This window comes from Erigeron canadensis, chromosome 8 (assembly GCF_010389155.1).
Source record: "Erigeron canadensis isolate Cc75 chromosome 8, C_canadensis_v1, whole genome shotgun sequence".
NCBI lineage: Eukaryota > Viridiplantae > Streptophyta > Magnoliopsida > Asterales > Asteraceae > Erigeron > Erigeron canadensis.
The window spans coordinates 906,310-931,356 of record NC_057768.1 but is presented as its reverse complement, the minus strand read 5'-3'; the positions used below and the strand labels follow the sequence as shown (position 1 = coordinate 931,356).

Genomic DNA, 25,047 nt, shown 5'->3' with positions numbered 1-25,047 from the left:
TTTTTCTTAATTTTATGATGTTAGTTTTCGGGTTATTCTTGCAATTTTCTTAACTTTGTTCATCTACACGATTATTAAACAAAAAATGGTGAGATATGAAGTCTTAAAAATATTTTGTATATATTTTTATAAATAATGATGTAATCTTTTAATCTATCTATACTACTTATTAAAGAAAATACCCCCATGTTGAAAGTTACATGGGGGGAAATGTTTAAAATGCTTTTCCATGTAATATTTTCATCTATCACTCTTAAGATATGTAATATTTTTACTTAGCCCTAAAATATTTTTACTTACACTACCCCTTTACATTAATGATTAAGTTATACTATCAATCTTTTATTTTTTAAAATATCCCCATTAATAATCTACATCAATCGACGTCTCATCTACCACAAATAGTCGTATCTACCACCACATCGTTGCCGCCACGACTACCGCCGCATTGCGTGGGTAACGTGTTAGTTATTAGAAGTGCAATGGAACATATATTTTATGACTGAAATTTTAACAATTATCTTTTTAGGCTATAATTTTTATTGCACATTTTAGATTTCACAATAGTAATCAATTTCCTCTAGCCACATTAAACATTTTCTTTATTAATAACTTTTTAGTTTTTATATTACTTGTTAGTATTTTCTATTATAGTTTAGTGGTTGAGCACTAATTTTATATGTTAAAAGTCTCAAGTTTGAGACATGGGAAATAGATTTTCATTGAATTTCACAAATAAAGTGCTTTAGTGAAACAGGTTTGAGTCATGTAGAGGCAAGAAAAGTTTTAAACCAATTAAATGTCGTGCATTCGGGCGGTTTAGTTGGAGATTTCTTTTCTTACTAGGTAATGAGGGTGAGGAGGCTCTTTATCGTGTTAATATTACTGTACTAGTCTTCAGGCCTGTCCATTGGACGAGTAGTCTCAAAATATATCTAAGTTTTTAAAAAATATTAAAGTATGTTAAATAAAACTAAATAAAATTCAAATAGATAAAGTAAAAATTAAAGAACGAAACATATGAAGATTAACTCCATATCAGTATCGATTCCAGTTAACTCTTTTTTTTAAACTTCTTTTTTCTTAGCAAATTCATTACTTTTGTTTATTAATTTGTAATAATTAGTTAAATATAAAATTTGCAGTTTGACATAAAATAATAAGGAAAGATGTCAGATGATGAAAATAGTGAAGAAAAGCAGTTGGATATTTCGATCTTCTGAAGTTGTAACCAAATACAAATTTTTACCTCTTTTTCTTAGGTTATATAAGTATATGTGTGTCTAAAAAATAAAAGAAGCCCAAAAATAAATATGCATCTTTATAAAAAATAAAAAATAAAAACATATATACATATATAGTAGAAACTTTTAAAAAATTAAAAAAATACATACCAAATCATCAACACATAAAATCTCGAATGTTTCGATTTTCTCCAGGTTGTTCCAATCCGAAACAATCAATACATGCACAACACGGAGTCGTAGATGATAATTAACATGTGTTGGGTTAAGAGATTCGAGATGAACTAACGTGATCTTATTTTTTGTAGTTGAAGAAAAGTCATAATAAACCTATAATAAACAACAAACTACATTAAAAGACATAAATAAAAAAATAAAATAAGAATTGTTTACCATTAAAGTTGTAAGAAATTATGGACAACTATACGAATATATCCATTTTTAAATCTTTGTTGAAAGTATAATCCTAAATTTGATCGTGGTTTCATGTGTAATCTCTTACGTGAGGATATATTTTAAATCGTAGGGCTTGATTGTTTTTTTTAATCATTTAGTGACTGAATTGATAAATAACGTATGTATGGATTAAGTCAATATAGTTGTTTTTTGTTTATTAAGTCAAGAAAATAAACACTTTTGATAACTTGATGAATTAACTTAATGGATTAAGAATTTTTGATTAAGTCATGACTTAATTTATTAAGTCATAAACAAACACCACCGTAATATTACAAATTTAATTTAATTTACATATAAAAAATAGAGGATTAGTTAGAATGAAGGATTAGACTCAAGAAGGGAATTAAGGGTGCCAAGTGTACCTCTGTAAATTTGTAATTAATAAAAATTGTCGCCAAGAGAGCTAAACTTATGTAGTTATGTATTTTAACTCTAAAATAAAATTTTACTTGAAGATTGATATAGAAAATATCAATAATTTAAATTTATAAATATTTTATCAAGACTTAAATGAAAATGACTAAAAAAAATATATGCTAAATTAGAATAAATGTATTTTTGTAACATGACATCATCTTTAATTATAAGAATTGTAGGAAAAAGTTATAGAATGACACATCATATTTTTTCTTCTAGAAACAATTCTTCTTTATTAATAATAGAGATTACAAAATAGATGGATTATTACCACTTCCGTCTTTGTCATATTTTATTTTTCTATTTGATTAATTGATTCCTTTCTTCACAAGTAAATATTAATATCCTTATTATTTTAGTGCATATTTTATTTTTTTCATTGATTGATTTTTTGCTTGAGATGTAATTATTGTGCTATTTATATTGATAATTATAATAATAATGATAAACATGCATTTATTTAACAATGTATTTTGTTAAGATAAAAAATTTCAATAATAAGCGAAAACAACTGATAACTCGTAAGTTTTATCAGTAGTGGAAAGGTGAATGAGAGGTCTCAAAATCGATATACTTCTAACAATTATATAGTTTTATCGTCCTATTAAAAGTTTTCTTATTTTGAAGGTTTGAAGTCTTTATTTTAAAGCTTTAACCTTGAATAAATGATGATATGATATATTTAGATCTTGCCACATTATCTTTTTCCAACACAACGTACATAGATTGAACGTATTTTAAAACTTGAAAAATCATCTAATTATGATTAGGATCACCTTTTAGAAAAATTTATTCTTCTTTTAACCACAAAAGAGTATATTTTAATATATTTAACTTTTTTTTTTTGTTAGGATCACCTAAGTTTTAAATATTTTTGTTTTAATTTTAAAATTCTTTTATTATTATATATAAATCCCTATCTAATTATGATTATGTAGTTATCTTAAAGACTTAACAAGTCAGATTTTAATTTAATATAAATTATATTTAATATCTCTTTTAGAAAAAAATATTTTTCTTTTAACCACAAAAACAAACATATTTTAATATATGCAACATTTTTTGTTATATGCAAACTTTTATAGGATCAGTTAATCTTTTGTTATTTTTTGTTTTTATTTTCAAATTATTTTTAACTTGAATATATTTAATATCTCTTTAAAAAAATATATTTTTTCTTTTAACCACAAAAAGTATATTCTAACATATGCAACTTTTTGTTTAAGATCAACTAATCTTTAATTATTTTTGGTTTTTATTTTCAAATCATTTTTAATTATATAATAGGCGTATTAAAAATTAATTAGACCTTATTATTTAAAAACTTATAATTTACGATAAATTTATTTAATCTCTTTTTATATAAATCTCTATCAGATTATGGTTATGTGGCTATCCTAAAATATAATCTAAGAAAATAATATACTTTCTTATTATTTATCAACTCAACTTCATCTAATAATAAATGTATTCATATCAAATAATAATAGTGGTTCATATTAATATAATAATAAATAATAATAACTTTATCAAATCTAAAATAGCGATCATAAAAATTTATTCGGATATACACTGGACCACTTAATGAAAAGATGATTAACTTTAGATTATTGTTGGAAGGTGTGAATTACCTTTGAATGGTGAGAGGTTTAGCATACGCTGTCTAAAGTGGATCCGTATTAGAGCGTTTAGCAAAATGGATGCTCAATTGAAGTCACTCGATGAGAAATCTCTATCATGAAGGAAAACTCTTACAGCCTCATGTGAAAATTAAATATACGTGGTCATCCCAAATATAAATATGAGAGTTCTTGTGAGAAAACATGACTGAATGTGAATATTGGTGTAGCTATAATTGTTTGATTTTAACAATCGATGTAACAATGTGTGTAAACGCTAAGGGCCCACTAAAGAAGACTTAAGTGGCACGAGTTCGAATCTTAGTCTCATATAGATTTCTTGCCTATCATCAAGTGAGTCTTGGGACAACATAATCACCGACACTTAGGATTGTAAGGTTCCTAGATTGGAAGGAAAAATTCTTTCAGGGAACTAAGGAAAAATTCACATATTATGCCAATAGATAGATTACTATACTACTAGTACTAGCTTATTAACCCGGGTTCAACCCGGGCATATTGATAAAAGTTTTATAAAAATGTATCTTCGTCATTGAAGTTGCAGCAGTTCAACGGTACTCATAACCTCGAAATAATATACCTTATAATTAACTTATTAACCCGCATAATATGCGAATAATTTAAAATTCTATTATGGCAAAATTATTGAATTGATTACCATGTATATATTATTAGAGTTTTTAAAAGAAAATAAAAAATATTTTTTTAAAGAAAAACATCCTTAAATAACAAAAATAAAAATGTAATAAATTTTAAAAGAAAAGTTTTTATGACATTATAAATAAATAAAGTTAAAAAGAACAAAACTTTAAGAATAAATTTAAAAATGACAAATAAGCTATTTATCTATACTATATTATAAAGCAGATTCATTCCAGATTTTCAACATTGAAATGAAATTTTCAATATTGATTTTAAGTATATCTCCAAAATCTCCTCTCATCTATTCTATATTTATCTAAAGTAACCATAATACCCTTTCTCTCTTCTCAAATCTCAACCAATTATCTTTTTTCCCTCTCCTCCATAAATCATTTATTCATTCAATTTATTCAAAATCTTTTATCTCAAAAATCATACGTCCATAAATTATAAAAATTGTATGAGTGTTCTTAAAATTTCATGCTCTTTCATTAGAGATGTCATTTGATATATTTTCGACGAATTTTTAAATCCGAGGTCGGAGGACAGAGGCCGTAGACATTTGACTATCACACTTTCTGACCTAGCTATCACTTTCACCATCTCACCGCCGCAACGCACGGATACTTATTCTCGTTTATAAAAATTAGTGATGTCATAACAATCTTCTTTTATTTAGTATATTTAGTATAAAGATAAAGATGTAACCCATTTTGGTTTAACGGATCGGGCTGAGGTTCGGATAATAACACGTAAGCAACCATCTACACCAGAGAGACATGAATTTCGATTTCGATTTGATCCAATCCCAATTAATAATTCAAAAAACACCCCTCATATAATAAATTTTTTTTTTTTTCTTCCCCTCATCATCATCTTCATCATCCGGATCTCTCCCATAATTAGGGTTTTTTTCTCCATCTAAAAATCACAATTATATTTACGTATTTCAAATTTCAATAATCAATTAAAAAAGTAGAAAGATGTACGGATTCGAAGCAATGACGTTTAACATCCATGGCGGATACCTTGAAGCGATCGTAAGGGGACACAGATCTGGATTGCTGACCGCTGCTGATTACAATAATCTCTGCCAGTGTGAATCTCTTGATGATATCAAGATGCATCTTTCCGCCACCGAATACGGTCCTTATCTTCAAAACGGTATCACTTCATTTTTATTAATATTTTAATGTTTTATATTGCTGATTTAGTATACAAGTTTCCTCTCACTCTACTGGTATTATAATTGTGAGCTAATGCTAAGATCAGATTTTTAATTTTTATATTTCGAAGCGAAAAGTTATATAATTGTTTGATTTTCAGCGACATACGGTTTATAACACTGTAGAGAGTGAAGTTTTTTTTTTGTGTTAAATTAAATGGTTATTGATAAGGAAGCTGATGAGAATAAGTTTAAGCGTGTTGAATTGGACTGGATCAGGCAAAACGTCTACTTTGATCGGTTCACTTATTAAAATGAAAGGAATTCATTGCTAGTTTGAGATGTAAATCATTTCTACGGCAATCGCTTTTTTGAGTTTTGTTTAAATCCTTAGACGTACAAGAATGAGATCTTTATAGGATTTAAGCTCTTAAGGCCGTTTAACTAGTGCGTGAAGAACATTTGATTCAATTATTCGGGATAAAACCGAAATGGAAATACTTGTTTGATCAAGGTGACTGGTGCACTTTCTACTTTTATTTTTGTCCCCGCTGGTCATGTTTGTGGTGAATATATTTTGCAGAGCCTTCACCATTGCATACAACTACGATTGTCGAGAAATGCACTCTTAAGTTGGTTGATGAGTATAAGCATATGTTATGTCAAGCTACCGAGCCTCTTTCAACCTTCCTAGAGTACATAACGTACGGTGATTTTTTTTATCCTTTTAAATATGCACTTTCTCATAACTACTGTGTCTCTATATGTATGTTAACTTTACTCGTCTAAAAATGATCGTCTGTTATAGTTTGCATGTTACGTTGAATACAATGTTTTTGCATAAATGATTTGTTTTTTCAATCATGTTAGAACTTAGGGGTGTTTACTGGACTTGATACTCAGTGAGATAGTATTACCAATACACCTGTATTGATTTAAGTATAAGGCTACTGAATACTATGTAACTTTTTACCTGGGATGAAAATTTGGTTAATTGGAATGAAGATTTTGTTTGTGACATTACTTTGATTCTTATTTCTTCATCTGACTTTTCTTTCATTACCAACAAAAGAAAGCGTGTTTGCTAAATTTCAGTGAGACATTCTGTTATTTTGGAGGCAATCTCCTACTCGTGGTTTTCTACATCCTTTTAAGTTGTTCCAACTTCCTGTTTCTAGTGACAGCTTTTAGTAGTTTTGACATCTTGTTGCCTGCATTAACCTTATAGAGACACTATATTAATATGCATTACAAACTTATGCCACCAGGGAGGAAATGAGTATTAGATTGGCTTACCAACAGCTCAAGGAAGGATATACATTTAGTCGGTGAACAACCGTTATGTGTTTTTTAATACTAGCAGAGCTATAATAACATATCTACCCTTTATTCACATGTGAGTAAGATAGTGATCAGAATGTACAGTTCATCAGGAATGATGCTTTTGGCTTCACTTTTTTGTAGCTTTAAATGTAGATATCAACCAGCAAAAAGAAAGAGATTTAATATAAATCGACAATGACCTATTTTTTTTTTTGTTTTCCTCTCAGATATGGTCATATGATCGACAATGTCGTCCTGATTGTTACTGGAACATTGCATGAGAGAGATGTTCAGGAACTGTTAGAGAAATGCCACCCTTTGGGAATGTTTGACAGGTAATTTGTCTTGAAACAAATTCTGATTTCCGCTGCAAATGCTGTTGGGTAATTATGTCTCTGTTTCTTCAGCATTGCTACCCTGGCAGTTGCTCAGAATATGCGCGAGCTTTATAGATTGGTTCTTGTGGATACACCACTGGCTCCATACTTTTCCGAGTGCATCACATCAGAGGTACATGCATTTTTACATTAGCCTATTGCAAAGCATGGCACAGCAATTCAATTTCTTCTTTCTTTAAGCTATGCTTGTAATTTTTTTTCTGAAGAAAATTTATAGTTGTAGTCCATCAATCTGATTTGTGAGTTATGATTGTCATGCTACATAGACAACATTTTTGGCATAGTTGTTACTATATACCCTTTCTTTTCTCTCCTAACATTTAACAAACAATTTGTGGATGATTGTAACTGACAGAGTCTAAAAGCACCCAGTTAGTCTTTATCGTTTTCCATGCCGGTCTAGCTTGAATAAAGCTTATTTAGTTTTCTTTTAAAACAAACTTTGACACTTCGTTTTTTTTTTTTTGTAGGATTTGGATGATATGAACATTGAGATAATGAGAAATACTTTGTATAAGGCATATCTTGAGGATTTCTACCGCTTTTGCCAGGTAAAATTTGTTGATTGATGTATTTTGATGTGCATCAATTCTGAGAGTAATTATGTGATATTGGATAAACAAAACCAGATAAGCAGCTATAATAAATTAATAATTTGGTCTGTAGGAGATAGTGTTTGTAAGTGCTACTGTTGTTTAGACTAGAGTTCTACTAATCAAATATGGAACTAATAAATTAGATAAACAAAAATGGCATTTTATTATAAGTGAGGAGCATCTTTTGAAAATTTAATAGAAGCCTTTTGAATCAGGTTAAAAAAAAAATCTTAGTGAGGTAATCCTGTATTATACTGTACTGCTTTATTTATTTTGTTGCAACTGGCATGAAACTGATTATTCAAAAACTGGTTGCTTGGGGATCTTAAAATAATCAACTTTTATATGGAAACACTATTAAATTATTAAATGCTATATATACCAGATAACAAAGTCCAAAGACATCCGAATATGCAAATATATTTTCTGATCTCTGTTCTAACTTGATTTCACATATAGAAACTTGGTGGTGCTACTGCTGAAATCATGTCTGATCTCCTAGCATTTGAGGCTGACAGGAGAGCTGTCAATATCACCATAAACAGGTGCTGCCAGACATCTGAAATCTTGTTTTTTTATATGTATGATGTTCGAGCATCTAATGTGAACTTATTATTCTTCCGTCACATTGTTTGCATATGCAGCATTGGAACAGAGCTTACCCGAGATGATCGTAGGAAGCTGTATTCTAGCTTTGGTTTACTGTAAGTTAAAGAACATCTTCATTCATGTGGTAATCTGAGAGTATCTTTCTCATGCATTTTTTTGCTCCCTTTTTTGCTTGATATAGATACCCGTATGGCCATGAGGAACTTGCTGTTTGCGAGGATATAGATCAGGTATGCCTTTTTTTCCTAGAAGTGTATCAAAGTTTTGGAGTTTCATATGTACTCTTTTTTAGAAAGGTAGGCAGCAAGTCTCATTGAGTTTCCGTGTTCTATGAATCATTACTGTAGGTTCGTGGTGTGATGGAGAAATACCCTCCTTATCAACCGATATTCTCAAAGTTGTCTTACGGAGAGAGCCAGATGCTTGATAAGGCATTCTATGAAGAGGAAGTAAAGCGACTCTGCTTATCTTTTGAGCAGCAGGTTTGTGCTTTAGTTTGTTTTACAGTTCCCTTATTACAGTTTTTTGTTGTGGAAGTCGAGTTAGTCTTTACAAATACTCTGTTTGAGGTGGCATTGCTGAAACTTTGTACGCATCTGCAGTTCCACTATGGTGTATTCTTTGCATACATGCGGCTGAGGGAACAGGAGATCAGGAATTTGATGTGGATATCAGAGTGTGTGGCACAGAACCAGAAATCCAGAGTTCATGACAGTGTGGTGTTCATATTCTAGCTGGGAACAGGTGCAATATTTATATGTATATTCATATACTGCTATTCAATCGCTTGCGCCCTCCAGAGTGCATGCAGATTGTCTCAAAATAAGGTTCTTGTGTATGTTAAATTTTTGTTGTTCAGGAGAGTTCATGTACTTACTCGTCATAAATTGCTTTACTAAACAGTGACTTGGCATTTTAATTGTTGGTATGTGTTCTGAATTTATTCATTCTGTTGCAAGGACAGCGTTGCCATTTGTAATTTTGTATAATTTTTCTCTAGGACCACCACGAATTGTGCTATTGCTGCTATCATTTTCCCATTTGTTGCATTCATATGCAATCTAGCCCACAGCCCTATCTCGTTTGATGTGTTCCAAAAGCCACCAGAGGGGTGACGGCTGGGTCGGGTGGGTTGTGCAATAGGTTAAAGTATGTCTTTTTATGGGGTTTATTTTTGGGTTGCCTAAAATAGTTTTTCCAAGTTTTTATGGTATTTTTCATTAATGAGGTTATTGTCAAGTAGGTCAAAACATTATATTATTGCGATTATAATGAGGTTTTATGTTTTAAAAAGAAATGTGGTGACTTTTGACCCTTGTATATTTGGATAATTTGATGCGGTGTTTCCTTTATCCATTTGTTCCCATTGCGATTAAACAGTCTGAATCAACCCATTTGTAAGTACGCATAAAAATTGTATCTATGATGATTATTGAATGAGAGTCTAACCAATTCTTGTTCGAGGTTGATGCTATGTTTAGGGTCTAGTGCTTAATGGCATTTGTGACAAAGAGGATTACATGATTACCATCTTACTGCCACTAGAGTTAATGATCCGTAATCTATGCCTAGTTATAGCTGGAGCCTTTGGCTGCCAAGTACTCGCAATTAGTGACACAACGAAATAAGAAACTGTGTTTTATCCTATTACATTACATTACAATATCATTAAGGCTCAACTTTATGAACAGTGCCACGTGGCGCTGTTCTATTGGTCCACATGTACCTCGCGTTTTTTTCCAGATTTTGTCATATCGGATTCCATTAAGGTTATTTTTTTTTCGGTTTTTCTTGGTTTCCTACATAGTTTTTTTTGCTTTTGTGTTTTTTTTCTATTGGTCCACCTATACCCCGCGTTTTTTCGGATTTTGCCATATCGGATCCCGTTAAGGTTATTTTTCTTTCGGTTTTTGTTGGTTTATTACATAGTTTTTTTGCTTTGGTGTTTTCTTTCTATTGGTTCATCGTATACACCACATCACTATTTAGATTTTGCCATTTTGGATCCGTTTGGGGTTTTTTCTTGGTGTTCATCATAGTTTTTTGGCTTTTGTATTCCCAAATAATATATTGGAAACTTTTACTCAACATTTTATTTTTCCTTTGTTATTTCTATTTTCTTTAAAGTTATTTATCTTTCGGTTTATCTTGGTTTTTTGATACCTTTTTTTTTACTTATATGATCTCTATTATTGGTTCATCATATATCCCACATCACTATTTAGATTCTGACATTACGGATCCCATTTGGAGTTTAGTCTTTCGTTTTTTTTTTGGCATGGTTATCAATAGTAACCATGCTTATTAAAACTTGACACGTGGCATCGGTTATAAAGTGACACATCGCACGTTTCTTATAGTTTGGATTTTGCCACATTGCATCCTGTTCGGATTTTGTCACGTCTTTTTCTTTTTTAGTTTTGTTTTTCCTTTTCAGATTTTTTATTACGGGTTACTTCTGTTGTTTTCTTCACACTTTTTATTTGTCATTCAACCTTATTGTGATACACCCCGTACCACTACTTGCATTTTGCTATATCGCATCCACTTAATATCTGAATTAATATATTGATATTTTTGTCATATCACATCCCGTTCAGGTTTCTACTACGGGTTACGTTTTGGTTTCTTGCATACTTTTAAACAAACATATTAATGACAAAATTATAGCTAATTAAGCTGTTGAAAATTCACGGCATATATACTAAAATAACGAACCGTTTCAACAAATGTTGCGGGGTCCAAAATTTTCTAGTTGACATTATTAACCTAACTACTCTGTATTGTAAAACAGTACCTGTAAAGCTATAATGATCTATTTAGTGCTGATGATTTTCATTAGGCTTAACGTTTTGCTCAATGGTTGACATCATTATATCAAATTTTAATAGGATTTGATTGGCATAGACACTTGCTAAGATTACTCTAAACCCCTCTTGATACTGAATATATGCACCTCAGGTTCTTGTATTATGAGTGGTTAGATGATTGTGTCGTAATGTTGATATCTTTATTTGGAACGCCAAATCAGTAGACAATACTGTATTTTGATCTGAAAATCTGAACTGACACAATAATTGATCTGAAACTGAAATACTACAATATTACTGATATGATGAAAACATAAGAGGGAGAAATGAGAAACACATTGGAATAACTATACACACAAAAATCTACATAATTTTTTCAGTGATTTGAATCTTGTTTTCAGTTGATTCCTAAACAGCAAAAGGAAACAAACATCTATATATACATCAGTGCTAGAATCTAATAAGCCATCCAAAATTCTCCGGCCAACAACGCAGCAGCACAGAGCTTAACAAGGTAATCCTACTCTGCATCCAAGGGCAGCACCGGCAAAACTTGTCAGGTCGTGAACCCTATGAGCTGGTTCAGCTTTTAACAATGGGTAACCCTTATATTGCGCTGCCCAGTTTGGGTTTCCAGAATTAACAAAGAATGCTCCATTTAGCATCAGATCTCCCTCTGATCTCCATGTCCACTTGATCCATTCTTCTTTTTTAGCTTGATTTCTGTGAGTCACCTCCTTGGCTGCACCGTGTTCTGCTTTGTAGCGGTTCCCCTGGCTAATGATGGTGGCACCCTGTGCACCTCCGATCGCATAGCTCTTCCACATTGTGTAATCATTGTTTACAACATGAACAAATCCCCATCGAACTGCAGGTAATCTTTGTGTAAGTCCTTTTCCAAAGTGGTTATAAGCGAGTGTAACTCTCATATTTTCATCTGGAGTCTCATCACTTGCACCAAATAGCAGAGCCTGAATATCAAAATCAGTTCTATGAATCAAATGTAGACAACATGAACAAATGTACCCATTTATGCAACATGTTTTGTTTGTACGGTGTTGCAGCTGCACAGATCATTGTCCCATGATTTTTAAAAATACTTTGTTACTGGTTATCATCGGTTAGGATTTACCTTATCGTGTCTGACAAAATGGTTATTAGAGACAGTGATGTCTGTGGAACGAGCAACAATGTCAATAAGGCCATCATATGAGCCAATGAAGGAGCAGTGATCGATCCAAATGTCCGTGGATCCGAATATACAAATTGCATCTCCATCGCTTGCTCCTCTGATTCCAACATGATCAGGAGTTGATCTAATCATGCCGCCACTTGCTGGTGTGATATCATACAAATGGATGTTGAAAATAATGACGTTTCTGATGTTTTGCAACATAATTCCAGCACCACCAAAGATGTGAATGTGAAATCCACGTCCATCAACAGTCTTATCGCTAGTAAAAATGAGCTCCTGTCGGAGCTTGATGTTCATGTGGCGATTGAATATGATCCAAAGCGGTCCAGGTTGGAGAACAGCATGCCGGAGGGTGCCTGGTTTAGGGTTGACCATGTCATTGTCTTGTGCACTAGTAACGACGTAGAATTTGCCACCTTTTCCGCCTTTGGCATTGTGACCAAACCCTTGAGCACAATCTGCTATCCTTTGACGGTTGTCTGCCCATTTAGGGTCACATCGCCAACATTTGTCGATTAAGTTATGGGCTACACATGGTCCGTTGTGTCTCTTATGCCTCGTTAAAACCCTCCTGTTGCTTATCGTGTCACTACAAATCATAAAAGTCCGTTTTAAAAACACACATTGTATATAGAGTCATATAACAATCGCGACAACAAACAAAAACGGAACACTCACTTGGAACCGGCCATGACAAATATCACGAAAACATAACATACGACCAATACCAATTGGAATTTAACCACCTTCATCTTGTAGAAAAAAAAACCAAAAAAAAATGTATGTAAGTAACAATGTTGGATTAGCTAGTCAGGTTGGAGTTGATCTTGATATATTTCAAGATCACCGGGCTAGCAAATCCTTAGCTTTGGTATTTCGAAAAAAAAAAAAATATACTTTTTGATGATGATGAAGGGGGCTCTCGATTAGATGAAGAGATGTCACCAATTTATGTATGACATCCCAAAATAACAATAAAAATTTTGTGCCATGTAGTTGTTCACATAAATTACCGACATTAAGGAAAAGTATTTTGTGAGGTTTTGGTTAAAAATTTGTAGATGTCCGATAATATGGTGAGAAAATGTAGGTAATCCACTTGCACACAAATATTTCCAATTTGATTATGTATTTGGTTTGTGATATGAAAGTTCTCCTCTAAATCCTTTTTCATCTTGTAGAACAATACAAGATCTTATTGATATTCATAAAATATAATCATGATAATGAGATATTGAGATATAGACACCTATGTTTATAGGTGACTTAGCTTTGAGTTTCAGCATATTACTTGTTTGGCACCTTCTTGTAGGAATGGATATATAGACACTTATTTAGGATGCATGTAATACACTTCTACTCTAGAAAGGTACACTTATTACCTTAGGAAAATGAATCCTCCTAGTTTTTTTTTTTTTTTTTTGGAAAGGTGAATTTCGCTAAAAACTTCGTGTCGCGATTTGACAGCGAGAGGTCTAGCATACGTTGTCTTAACCGGATCCGCGCTAGAGAGCTCCCTTGAAGTAGAAATGCATATTTCAAATACCCGATGGGGGAAAACCCCCTACTAATCCGCCCGAAAGCACGACGATTAATAGGAGTAAACCCTGCCCCTTCAAACTTGAACCTGAGTAAAACCCAAGCCAAGCCCTCATAACGGGACTTCCTTATGTCCCCTGCAAGGCTTGAACACATGACCCATGTATGGGAGTGGTCTTTCAACCATTGAGTCAATGCTTAAGGACAATCCTCTTAGTTAAACCAGACACTTTAGTCCTTTTATATATCCATTTAATCATATATACATTAATTATAGGCCTAAATATATGTATGTATGTTTTTTTTCGGATGGTGTATCCCAACCAAAGTTTTTGGTATCTTGACCATATCGCTCCAAAATAGTGTGGGCCCCTATGTCTGTAATGATAAATTTGGTAGAGTAAAAGCGGGCCTCCTGTCATTAATAGTCTGATCAGGTTACCAAAAATATAGTCGGGATACCAGGCGTTTTTTTTTCTTTTTAATTGTCGTACACAATATATGGCTTTTACTATCCATTAATTATCCACCCGTACAAGCACATGTATTGACATTTTTCTACACACCAAACTCATAGGAGCCATTTTTGAAAGTAACCTCTATATCATCAAGTAGAAATATAATTGTTTATATTTCATCTCCTTTACACTGACTTTTAACGAGATTAAATGTATAATCATACTATATAACAAGAAGGAACTGCTTGCGTGATATCACGCGTTAGAATATCACATTTTTGTCATGAGAATGAAATTCTTTATTTTAAGACTGTTATCCTTTTATGAAACAGACTGTGTATCGAAGTCAAATGGTTATCTAATAATTAAGCTTTATAAATTGACATATAAAAGAGAAAATCTGGATAAAAATGTAACATTCTTTTGATAGATATAAGCTACAAACCACGGTAAACATTACATTTCAATTAACAATATATATTTATATAATAAGAATTACTTGTATATCGAGCTACAAATAACCATAGTTAAACTCATATGAGTCGACTCAAAATAAAGTAAAAACGAGTCGACTCGGTGGATGACTTGGATTTGTTCCAGACTCGTGTACATGACTTGTTTTTTTTCAGGTGCAAGTCGGTTCGAGTCGTGTTCTAAGTCACGAGTCACAAAATAATTTATTATTTATTTAATTTTTTTATATTTTTTAAATTTATCTTTAACTTAATAAATAAATATGATACTATATTTCTACAATAAATACTTGTTTATAATTATAAAAATATGTATTATCAATATCTTGATTCTTACGATTCAAGTCACGGGTCAAAAGCTAAGATTTCGAGTCGAGTTGAAAACAACGAGTCGACAACTATGCAAATAACTACACTTTAAAAGTACTATTTTAAAATGATAATAAATTGTTTATTGGTTTGACAGATTAAGATTACAACCTATATGTAGAGATCATATAGAGAAGTGATATTTCTACAATAGAATTTTGCCAATCTACAACGAATGTATAGATTATTATGCACATAATACAACTGCATGATGCAAACATTATTATAAATCGCAAAAATGTGTTATAGGAATATCATTTCCCCTATATGTATGTGTGTTTGCAAACTTTGTTTTCATCTATAAAAAAAGGTTAAGTACTTTCTTTGAAAAAAAAACTTGATCGAAGGAAATGAACTTTCAAAACTTTTGATTTGATATATACTAGCTCATAAACTAGGTCAGTTACTTATACTGGAATAAAGTTGAGATTATGTTTGGGAAGGGATATTTATACTACAAAATTTAGTCATCTATAACAAATATGTAAATTTTTATGCACAAAATATAACTGCATGATGCAAGTATTGTTGTAGATTACTAAAATGTGTTGTAAAAATATCATTTCTCATTATGTTTGTCTCTTTTTTTTTTTTTTCTGATTCAACTAAATAGTAAGAATCCATAATCGTTCCTATATTTTGGATAAAAGTCGTGGATTGATTGAGGTAAAATGATTTTAAAAGATGGTTTTGGAATATGCCAAAAAGGATTGGATCTATATTCTTTGAGAGTTAGACCTTCAATTCGTTGATTGTATCTAATCTTTATATTATATATAATAAAGAAGGATTGTTTTTTAAATTATTTTTAAAAATAATTATGATATGGCATGTTTACAAAATTTTTTAAAATGTTTTTATATTATTTATGATGTCATATCTAATTAATAAAATTTTAAAGATAAATAACCCATTAAATATTTTCAAAATGTTTTATTTTATTTATGATGTCTACAAATTTATTCTTTTAGTAGAAAACAAAATAAATACTTTTTTATATAATATCATAAATGTCTTTTTATATTTTATTAATGCAATGAGTACTAATATATATAGTATTGTGTTAATCAATTTAATATCTTCAAGCCGAGTTATAATATATCAATAACAAAAGTTATATAAATTTTTTAAAATTTTTATTGCTTTTAAAATTTTAATAAAAATGCCCGGGTTGAAGCCGGACTGATTAACTAGTATTATAATATAATAATAATGTTTTCTTGCGTGTGCGTGTACGTGTATGTGCCCATCATCCTAGTTCATTACCATCCTCGAGTTATTAGATATTACAAGATATATATGTCTCAATTGACCGCTTGTCAATTTTGATGTTTATCATAAATTTAGATTAAATTGAATGACTGTGGTTGATTGGGATGGTGGATTTAGATTATTATTAATGAGGATAAGGATGTGTGTTAATTTTGACACTAGCCACAAATTTTGGGATATGCTAAACCTCAAGTCTTCCTCACTCACTCATATTTAAAGTTTTTGTGTATATCTTGTGACACCTATAAGTATACTAGATCTTAATGCCTTTCATAAGATAAAACAAACTTTTTTAGTTGAGATGGTATGAAGCGTGAGTGATTCGAGTCTGGTAATGATTCAAAAAATTTATAGAATAATAATGGTTATTTTTTTAATTTAAATTTGTGTTAAAATGATAATGTATTTGTGTTGAATTTCAAAGACATTGCCATATTCTCAAAAGCTAATATAAACAATGCTAAATATAACTATAGACCTTTTTTTTATATAAATAAATACATGGGTAAATGAGTAGAAACCCTCTGATCAGCATAGAACTCATGCCTGTTGACGTACCATTTATACGCATAGCTCACAAAGTATAGTTTTTTCACCTGTTTTTGGCAAGATTTGAATCTATGATTTGTAGTTTTTATTTATGGGTTCATGTGGTTATATGGTGATGATACCCGTTAATATATGATCAATTGGTTATATTTTTAGATTATATAAAGACACTTTACTACTTTACTATATACAATATATACAATATAAATGTATGACGTACATGTCTATTTTTTTTCTATTCCTAAAATGAGAGCTTAGTTGAACTCGAGAATAACAAATAAATGTGTAAATATGATCAAAAGTTCAAAAGGAATAAAAACGATTCGAAATCCCGAGCTCCAATGTCTCTATTTAATCTAAGATTGGACCGGACCTAAAAAATATGGAATATAAAAATTCTATGGACTGGATATATTTTGTGTACTTGGTCCTGACCAGTTTTAATCGATCCATCACCGTCGGATTTTTTGGATCGTTGGGCCAAATTCTCACACGCTATTGGTGAACAAATTACAATAATTTGTCATAAATAAACTTGAGCAAAAAGTGATAATAGTTCTTATGAGACGTTTAGTTGTAGAAAATAATTTTAAGTTTTTCATTTTTATTTTTTATGAAAAACTAGAAAATGTGATGAAAACGTAGCTTTTAAAAGAATTCTCCAAGAAAATATAAACACCATTTTCCATTTTATAATATGAACTTGGAAAACAATAATTTAATGTTTTTAAGGTTTTCTATTTTCATCCCCACTCTCCCTTACATTTTCAACATGTGTTTTAGTTTTTTAAAATAATATTTTGCATATTATAATTTGAACACGTTTTTAAAATATTTATTTGATTTTTAGAAATGGAAATTTTTTTCTTTTTTTCATAATTTGGAATAAAAATTAAAAAACACTTTTTTTTTTATAACTAAACGCGCTATTTATATGTGTTTGCACCGAACTCCATTATTTTATTCGGTGGATACGCTCATACATATAGTATATCCTGTTATACAGAAAGGATAACTATTGTAATTCAACACTTGAGTAGTGACTGTACATAGATAGGTGCTGAAAATTGTATGCTAGAGTTTAAGCTTAATACGCCAACATATTATGTAGTTTGTATATGAGTATTGCATCATGTAACTTAATATTGACCTTTTTACCTTATGAATACTTATATATTCAATTAACTTCAAAAATCTGTAAAAATATATATAAAAGAAAAAAAATATTAAGAATGTTTGTAAATTTGGTTTGTAAGGAATTGAAATAAATAGCAAAAAAATAGCGGGCTCCCTGTCAGTGTCAGAGTATTAGCGGCGACTTTGCTGCTAATGCTTTGGTCGGGTTGACTTTTGTCTGGTAGTATTACCCTGTGCCTTTTTCTTTTTCTTTTTTGCTATAACAACGGAGAATTGTCTTTGACAATACAAAGGGTAGCCTGAAATTTGCCGTCCATTCAAAAGTATCATATTTGTATATATGTTAAATTAGTGCTCAGACCCGTTCATTAGACGGATAATTTTAAGATATATAAAAATCTTATAATAATTGTGAAACAAAAAGTGTATGACCAATATTATAACTTAATGAATACGAAAGTTAAAGAAGAAACATATGAAAATTAACTTCATATAAATATTGATTCCAGTTTACCTTTTTTTTTCAACTTTAGTCAAATAAAAAGAGAGACCAAAAAGTTTATGACCAATATTACAACTTAATAAATACGAAAACTAAAGAAGAAACATATGAAAATTAACACCATATAAATATTGATTCCAACTTACCCTATTCTTTTTCAACTTTAGTTAAATAAAAAGAGAAACAAAAAGTGTAGAGTATATAATTTGCAAACTAAATTAAAAGAGATAATAATAACAACATAAGAATTCAATGTTAAATAATAATAATGTTTAAATATGAATAAAATATATAAATAAAAAACCTTTTTGATAGTCGATCTTTTTTTTTTGCCGTAGGTTTTTTCTTAGGGTTGAGAATATGTGAGAGCTTTTTCTAATTAGTGGCATATATATAAATAATAATAATAATAATAAAGACTTTTTAATAAGATTTTTTTATTAAAGGTCGTTCATTTTTTTATTAAATATATTTTTAAAAAATAGAGGATTAATAAGGAGAGAGTATTAGGTTAAAGGGGAGGGATTATAGAACGATATCAAAATAATCAAAGTCAATGTATTAAAGTAATCAGAAAGCTACTCATAACAAATTTTGACTTACTATCTAAAAGGTTATAGAAAGATATAATCGTAAATTCCAACAGTTAATATAGGTTAAAAATACAAAATTTAATATATAATATTTATATTAGTTAAGTCATATATCACAACTTAATCAATACGAAAAAAAAAAACATACGAAAATTAACTCTATATAAATATTGATTACAGTTTGCCTTTTTTTTTCAACATTAGTTAAATAAAAAATTTACAGTTTCTTATAATCTAAAAGTGTAAACTATATAATTTGAAAAATATATATCAATTCATCAACTGTAACATCCCAAACTTTTTATTTAACGGTTGACTCGGGTCGTTAAGTCAACATTACGTGTCCGTTAAGCCTATAAATGATTTAATGACTATATGTGTTTAATGTGTTATATGTGTCAAGCTTTAGTGCCTTAATGATTAATGTGCTAAAGTGCTTAAGATATGTTTTATATGCCTTTTGATGTGCTTAAAGTGTTTAATGTGTTGTAAGTATTCCCAATAGGTGTTTTGAGCTAAATATGAGCCATAAGGAAGCCTAAGGACTAGTTTTGACATAGGTGGAAACTAAAAAAACGGGATTAGGGTCTTGGAGCAGGCCATTAGCTTCTAATTACTCATATTATCCTTTTCTCTTTGAGCCCTAACCATTCCCCATTGCCATAATCAATTCCTTGTTCGATTTCATCTTCGTTTGGTTGATTCGAGAGTGTTTTGATCAAGTTTTTACATTCTCTTTATAATCTCCAGGTATCCCAGGTATAACAACATTGATTTCATGTCCTTTCAATCCCTTGATTCGATTCATAACTGATCTAGGTCTTTAGAGGGTTGATTGGAGTCAAAAACGTGAGTTTTAATCAATTCGGTAACCTAAAATGATTGTTGTTGTGTTGCAAATCAATTGGATGTTAAGGGTTGTTTTCATGATATCATTAGAGTCTTAAAATGATGAATTTTGAGGGTTAAAAGTCGTTCATAAGGTTTGGGGTCGTTTGGGGTGTGTTTGGTTAAGTTTTGGAGGTTAAACAATGAGGTTTGTGCAGAAACGGGGCTAGCTGCGGCGCAACTGGAAACCAGTGACACATAGCTGCGACGCAACTAGGTAGTTGCGACGCAATAGCGACGGAATTTTCAAATGGCCATAACTTTTGAACCGTAACTCCGTTTTTGACAAATAAGATATCCACGGAATCGTGAGAGAGTCTACTTTCTAATGGAAATGTTTTTGAAAGATTATTGTAATGTCAAGTTTCCAGAAAGGTTAATTTAGTGAGTGTATCCCGAGTTTCGTCGAGTTATGTAAGCTTTAAAGTATTAATCGAATGTCCGATGCATCAAGCATTGTCATGAGTAATGTTTATAGGTATTTAGACGTGAGTCATGACCTTAAGTGAGTGGGTATTTATTAGCTCATTATGTCGTTTAATGATTATAGGTAGTCGGAATACTTGCAAAGCTCGGTAACTTACGTTATCATTTCTTGTGCACTCCATTGAGGTAAGATACACTACTTTGACACGCTGAGGGTTCAACAAAAACATAGTTTTCATATAATAACTTCCCCTAATGATATCTTGGATGCTTATGGGTATTCGGGATTATACGGGAGGTGATATGGGCTATGTAGATGCATATAAAAGCCTGAAATGCTACCCCAATGATACGTATTGCTATGAGATGTTATGTATGCTTAATAGATGATATGATATGAAATGATGTACGATCTAAGATGATAAATGTTATGCAATGTTGTAATGATATACGATATGCAATGATATATGACGATGTACGTGATGTAACAATGTATGCGATGTGATGATATGAATGAAACGCTATGAAATGTGATGTATGATGATGATATGTGAAATGTGCATGATTACATGGCTTGTTCATCTAGTTCACTAGACTTGTTAAGTTGCCATGACACGTGCACGTTTAAGGGCCCAAACGTAATGATGTATATGTGATGATTGTTTAGGTTGTGTAAACACCTAAACTATATGTGATGTGAAAACGAGCTCGTAAATTTGATGTGAAAGTGTTAAGCTTAACCCGTACTTGCCCTTGCCCGGTGAGTGCGTATATGGTTGCTTGGGTGGCTCCTTGCAACATAATTACGTGGTTTGAGTACCTCCGGGTGGCGTGATTAACCACCAAGGTCTTTGAACATACGGATTACTCCTGGATTGGCTTGCCATTCCTTAACGACATTGATGCACTACTGAATGGTGGTTCATCTAGTCGGGTGCGACTTATGTCACACTTAACGAGATGCATATGTTATATGAGACGCGTGACTTTTGTCACAATTATAAAGATGTTCAAATGTGATATGTGATGATACAAAAGATGACTAGGCACATTTAGGATGACCCATCCTAATATGAATGATGTTGATGATATGATATGTAAGTGTGATGATATGTGCCTTAACGAATTAATATGACTTTTATATAATGTTTTAAATGGACAAACGTTTCATAACTTATGTGTTATCTTACTTAGCTAATTCGTTAGCTAACACTTGCTCTTTTAAAATGTGTTGTGTCCTCAGGTCCAACAATAGTGAGCAAGTAGATGTGAGAAGATGTGAGGCATGGGTAGATGATCTTGAAGCTGGTTATAGTTTACCCATAGTGGCTGCTCGCTTTAGACATTTGCTTATTGTTTAGATAATAATGACTTGTATTGATGATGTGCTCGGTTGTTTAATGTTAGGCAACCGATGGATTTCCATTTAGACTTATTTTGATGATATGGCTAGTAACACCATTTAATGAATAAACCAAACAGATTTTACTGGTTTGGACTTTTAAAGTTAATTCCGCTTCTTTTAACGCCGTTAGGCAAAAGTTTTTGGAAATCCTTATTCTTAAATGTTGGGTGTTACATCAACAAATACCCTCTTGAACGTTTTGATTTTCTTACGGTTGTTCCACTTCGAAACAGTCCATACATGCACAACACGAAGTCGTAAATAATGGTTAACATGTGTTGGCTTAAGATTTTCAAGATGAACTAATGTGGTCATATTTTTTGTTGTTGAAGAAAAACCCATAACGAACCTCAAACTAAATTAAAAGAAATAATAATAACAATAACATAAGAATTCAATGTTAAAAAAATAATAATAATGATTAATTATGTGCAAAGTATATAAAAAGAAAAAAACCTTTTGTAGTTGATTGTAACTTCTTTTTTTGTTGTCGTACGTGAGTTATATTATTTATTACCAATAAAGCCGAAAAGTGTAAATTAGTTATTTTTAAATTGGGTGAAATTATAAATTGGTGATGGAAAACCAAAAAGTGTAAATTAATTATTTTTAAGTGTAAATTGGTGATAGAAAACCAAAAAGTATAATTAATTATTCTTAAATTGGGTTAAAGTGTAAATTGGTGATGAAAAATCAAAAAGTGTAAGTTAATTATTTTTAAATTGGGTTAAAGTGTAAATTGGTGATGAGAAACAAAAAAGTGTATATTAATTGTTTTAGATTGGGGTTAAAGTGTAAATTGGTGATGGAAAACCAAAAAGTGTAAATTAATTTAGATTAATATTAGAAAATTATAGAATTAATAAGGAGAGAGTATTAGGATAAAATAGAAGAATTAGGGTGTCAAGTGTACCCCCAACCCCCTCTTTTTATTATATTATAGATAGATTGCACATAGAAACCAAAAATTATATTACTACTTTCGACTTGTGAGCCTAAGTTAAACAAAATATTTCAAACTATAAGTTTTAGATTTTCATTTCATTATTAGGCCCTTCTTATAACACGCTACTTTTAACCCATGTCTAACATTATTTATCAGTTTCTCTCTCTTCTAGACATACCAAGAACATCCCTTCCTTATAACCCCACTTCTTTCGCACTTCTTCTACTATTCATTTATTATTTTAATTAAAAAATATTTTAGGAATAATATTAACATACATTATACACATTTAAACCATATATACAGTAGAATCTCTATAATTTAATACTCGATAAAATAATAACCTCGATAAAACTAATAATTTGTCCAGTCCCAACTTGGGACCAGTATAAAATTGGACCTCAATCAATAAAATAATAAGATAATAATTTTTTTGAAAGCCCAATGTAAATATATTAGTCCCAATAAAACTATAAATTAATAATTACTTAAATATTTATAAATTCTAACATTGTCTAGCAAAAATGAATCTATAGATTTTTTTTTTTTGAAACTTGGAATCTATATTGAGTTCATCTTTAAATTTTCACATATAAGAGTTGAGGCATTATCTTCTTGTATTGTAACAAAAAGTTGTGAAGTGTTGTAGCCGATAATCTCTTGAGAGTTTTTGATATTTTAGTTTGACTAACTTTCTGATCGAAAGTTTTGTCACCCCACTACACCAAATCTTGTTGAGTACACCCTTGATGATCTCTCTTATACTTGCATAACAATTTTCTTTGTTGATTGGTCATGGTTGATTTCTTTACACCTTTTAGTTAATAAGCCATAGTTTATGTGATTTCAAAAATTTATCCTTTGGCATAATATAATGAAAAATCTAGAATCATGTACATTGAACTATCTATTTTTAACTTAAAACAATGCACTTGACAAGTTCATTTAATTTAATGTGTGAACATAAATTGAAAATGAAAGTTAAAAAGGGAATTTTTGAAGGTCATACATGGACATCTTTAAATTAATAATTTATTAATTTATCGATATAGTAATATCTCGATAAATTTATAAAAACCTCGATCCCGACATTATTAATTTATAAAGGTTTTACTGTATAAAAATTAAGAGTATAAAAGTGAACTTTTAAAAGTTGTATGTGTGTGTGTGTGGGGGGGGGGGGGGGGGGAATTTCGCAACTTGTCTAGCTTTCTTCTTCATAATAGGGGATGAGAATATAAAGCTGTCGGGTATCTAAGCTTAGGTGTGGAACACTTGCATATTCTTTTTTTTAATCCATAAAATTCATGGGGGCCATGTGATTTATTTAAAATTCAACAAATATTAAAAAAATATTATGTGAAGGGTTCCACACCTAAGCTTAAATGCCGGACAACCTTATATTCACTTTCACACACACACACACACACACACACACGTATATATGAGAACAGTGAATATAGGGCTGTTATGCACTCAACTCGGGTGAAAAACCCTTCACATACCAATATTTTAATATTTTGAATAAATGTTTGGCCCCCATGATTTTTATGGTTTTAAAAAAAAGTATGTGAGAGTTTTTCATCCAACTTAGGTGCCTAACAGCCTCATATTCCCTCCGCCTATATATATATATATATGATATGTATCTACACCACCATAAAAACCGGCCACCACACAGTCGCACACCACCGCCTCTATATCTCTCTTTCTCAACAAAAAATTTTTAAGTTTAAAAGCCAATTACACGGATTTGGGACCCACAAACAAGCAAAGATGAGCGTTCAAGATTGAAATAAACCTCCGGTCGCCGGCCATATTACCAGCATCGTCGGCCGGGTTGGCGTCGGTTATGCATCAGACGTGACTTAGAAGCCTTATAAAGATAGGCCTTATGGGCGAGTTTCTGATACCATTTCAAACAACACACTTATTTAGTCTCGTATATTATTTTCCTTATGAAAAAACGTGATTCATGAATAATCTATAATT

At 30.9% G+C, this 25,047-nt stretch overlaps 2 protein-coding genes across 2 annotated transcripts; one reads left to right on the top strand and one right to left on the bottom strand.

Moving 5' to 3' along the window:
* The first annotated feature begins 5,223 nt into the window (after positions 1 to 5,223).
* Positions 5,224 to 9,412, top strand: LOC122611083 (V-type proton ATPase subunit d2). Its single transcript, XM_043784045.1, has 10 exons — positions 5,224 to 5,566; positions 6,151 to 6,271; positions 7,118 to 7,225; positions 7,298 to 7,400; positions 7,759 to 7,839; positions 8,344 to 8,429; positions 8,529 to 8,588; positions 8,675 to 8,723; positions 8,841 to 8,975; positions 9,096 to 9,412. Exons 1-10 carry the CDS (start codon positions 5,386 to 5,388, stop codon positions 9,225 to 9,227), a joined length of 1,056 nt encoding a protein of 351 aa, XP_043639980.1. The 5' UTR covers positions 5,224 to 5,385; the 3' UTR covers positions 9,228 to 9,412.
* A 2,193-nt stretch (positions 9,413 to 11,605) lies between these two features.
* LOC122580335 (pectate lyase-like) lies at positions 11,606 to 13,250 on the bottom strand. The gene is made up of 3 exons (XM_043752606.1): positions 13,177 to 13,250; positions 12,436 to 13,087; positions 11,606 to 12,274 (listed from the first exon to the last, which is right to left on the bottom strand). Exons 1-3 carry the CDS (start codon positions 13,248 to 13,250, stop codon positions 11,810 to 11,812), a joined length of 1,191 nt encoding a protein of 396 aa, XP_043608541.1. The 3' UTR covers positions 11,606 to 11,809.
* Positions 13,251 to 25,047: the final 11,797 nt, after the last annotated feature.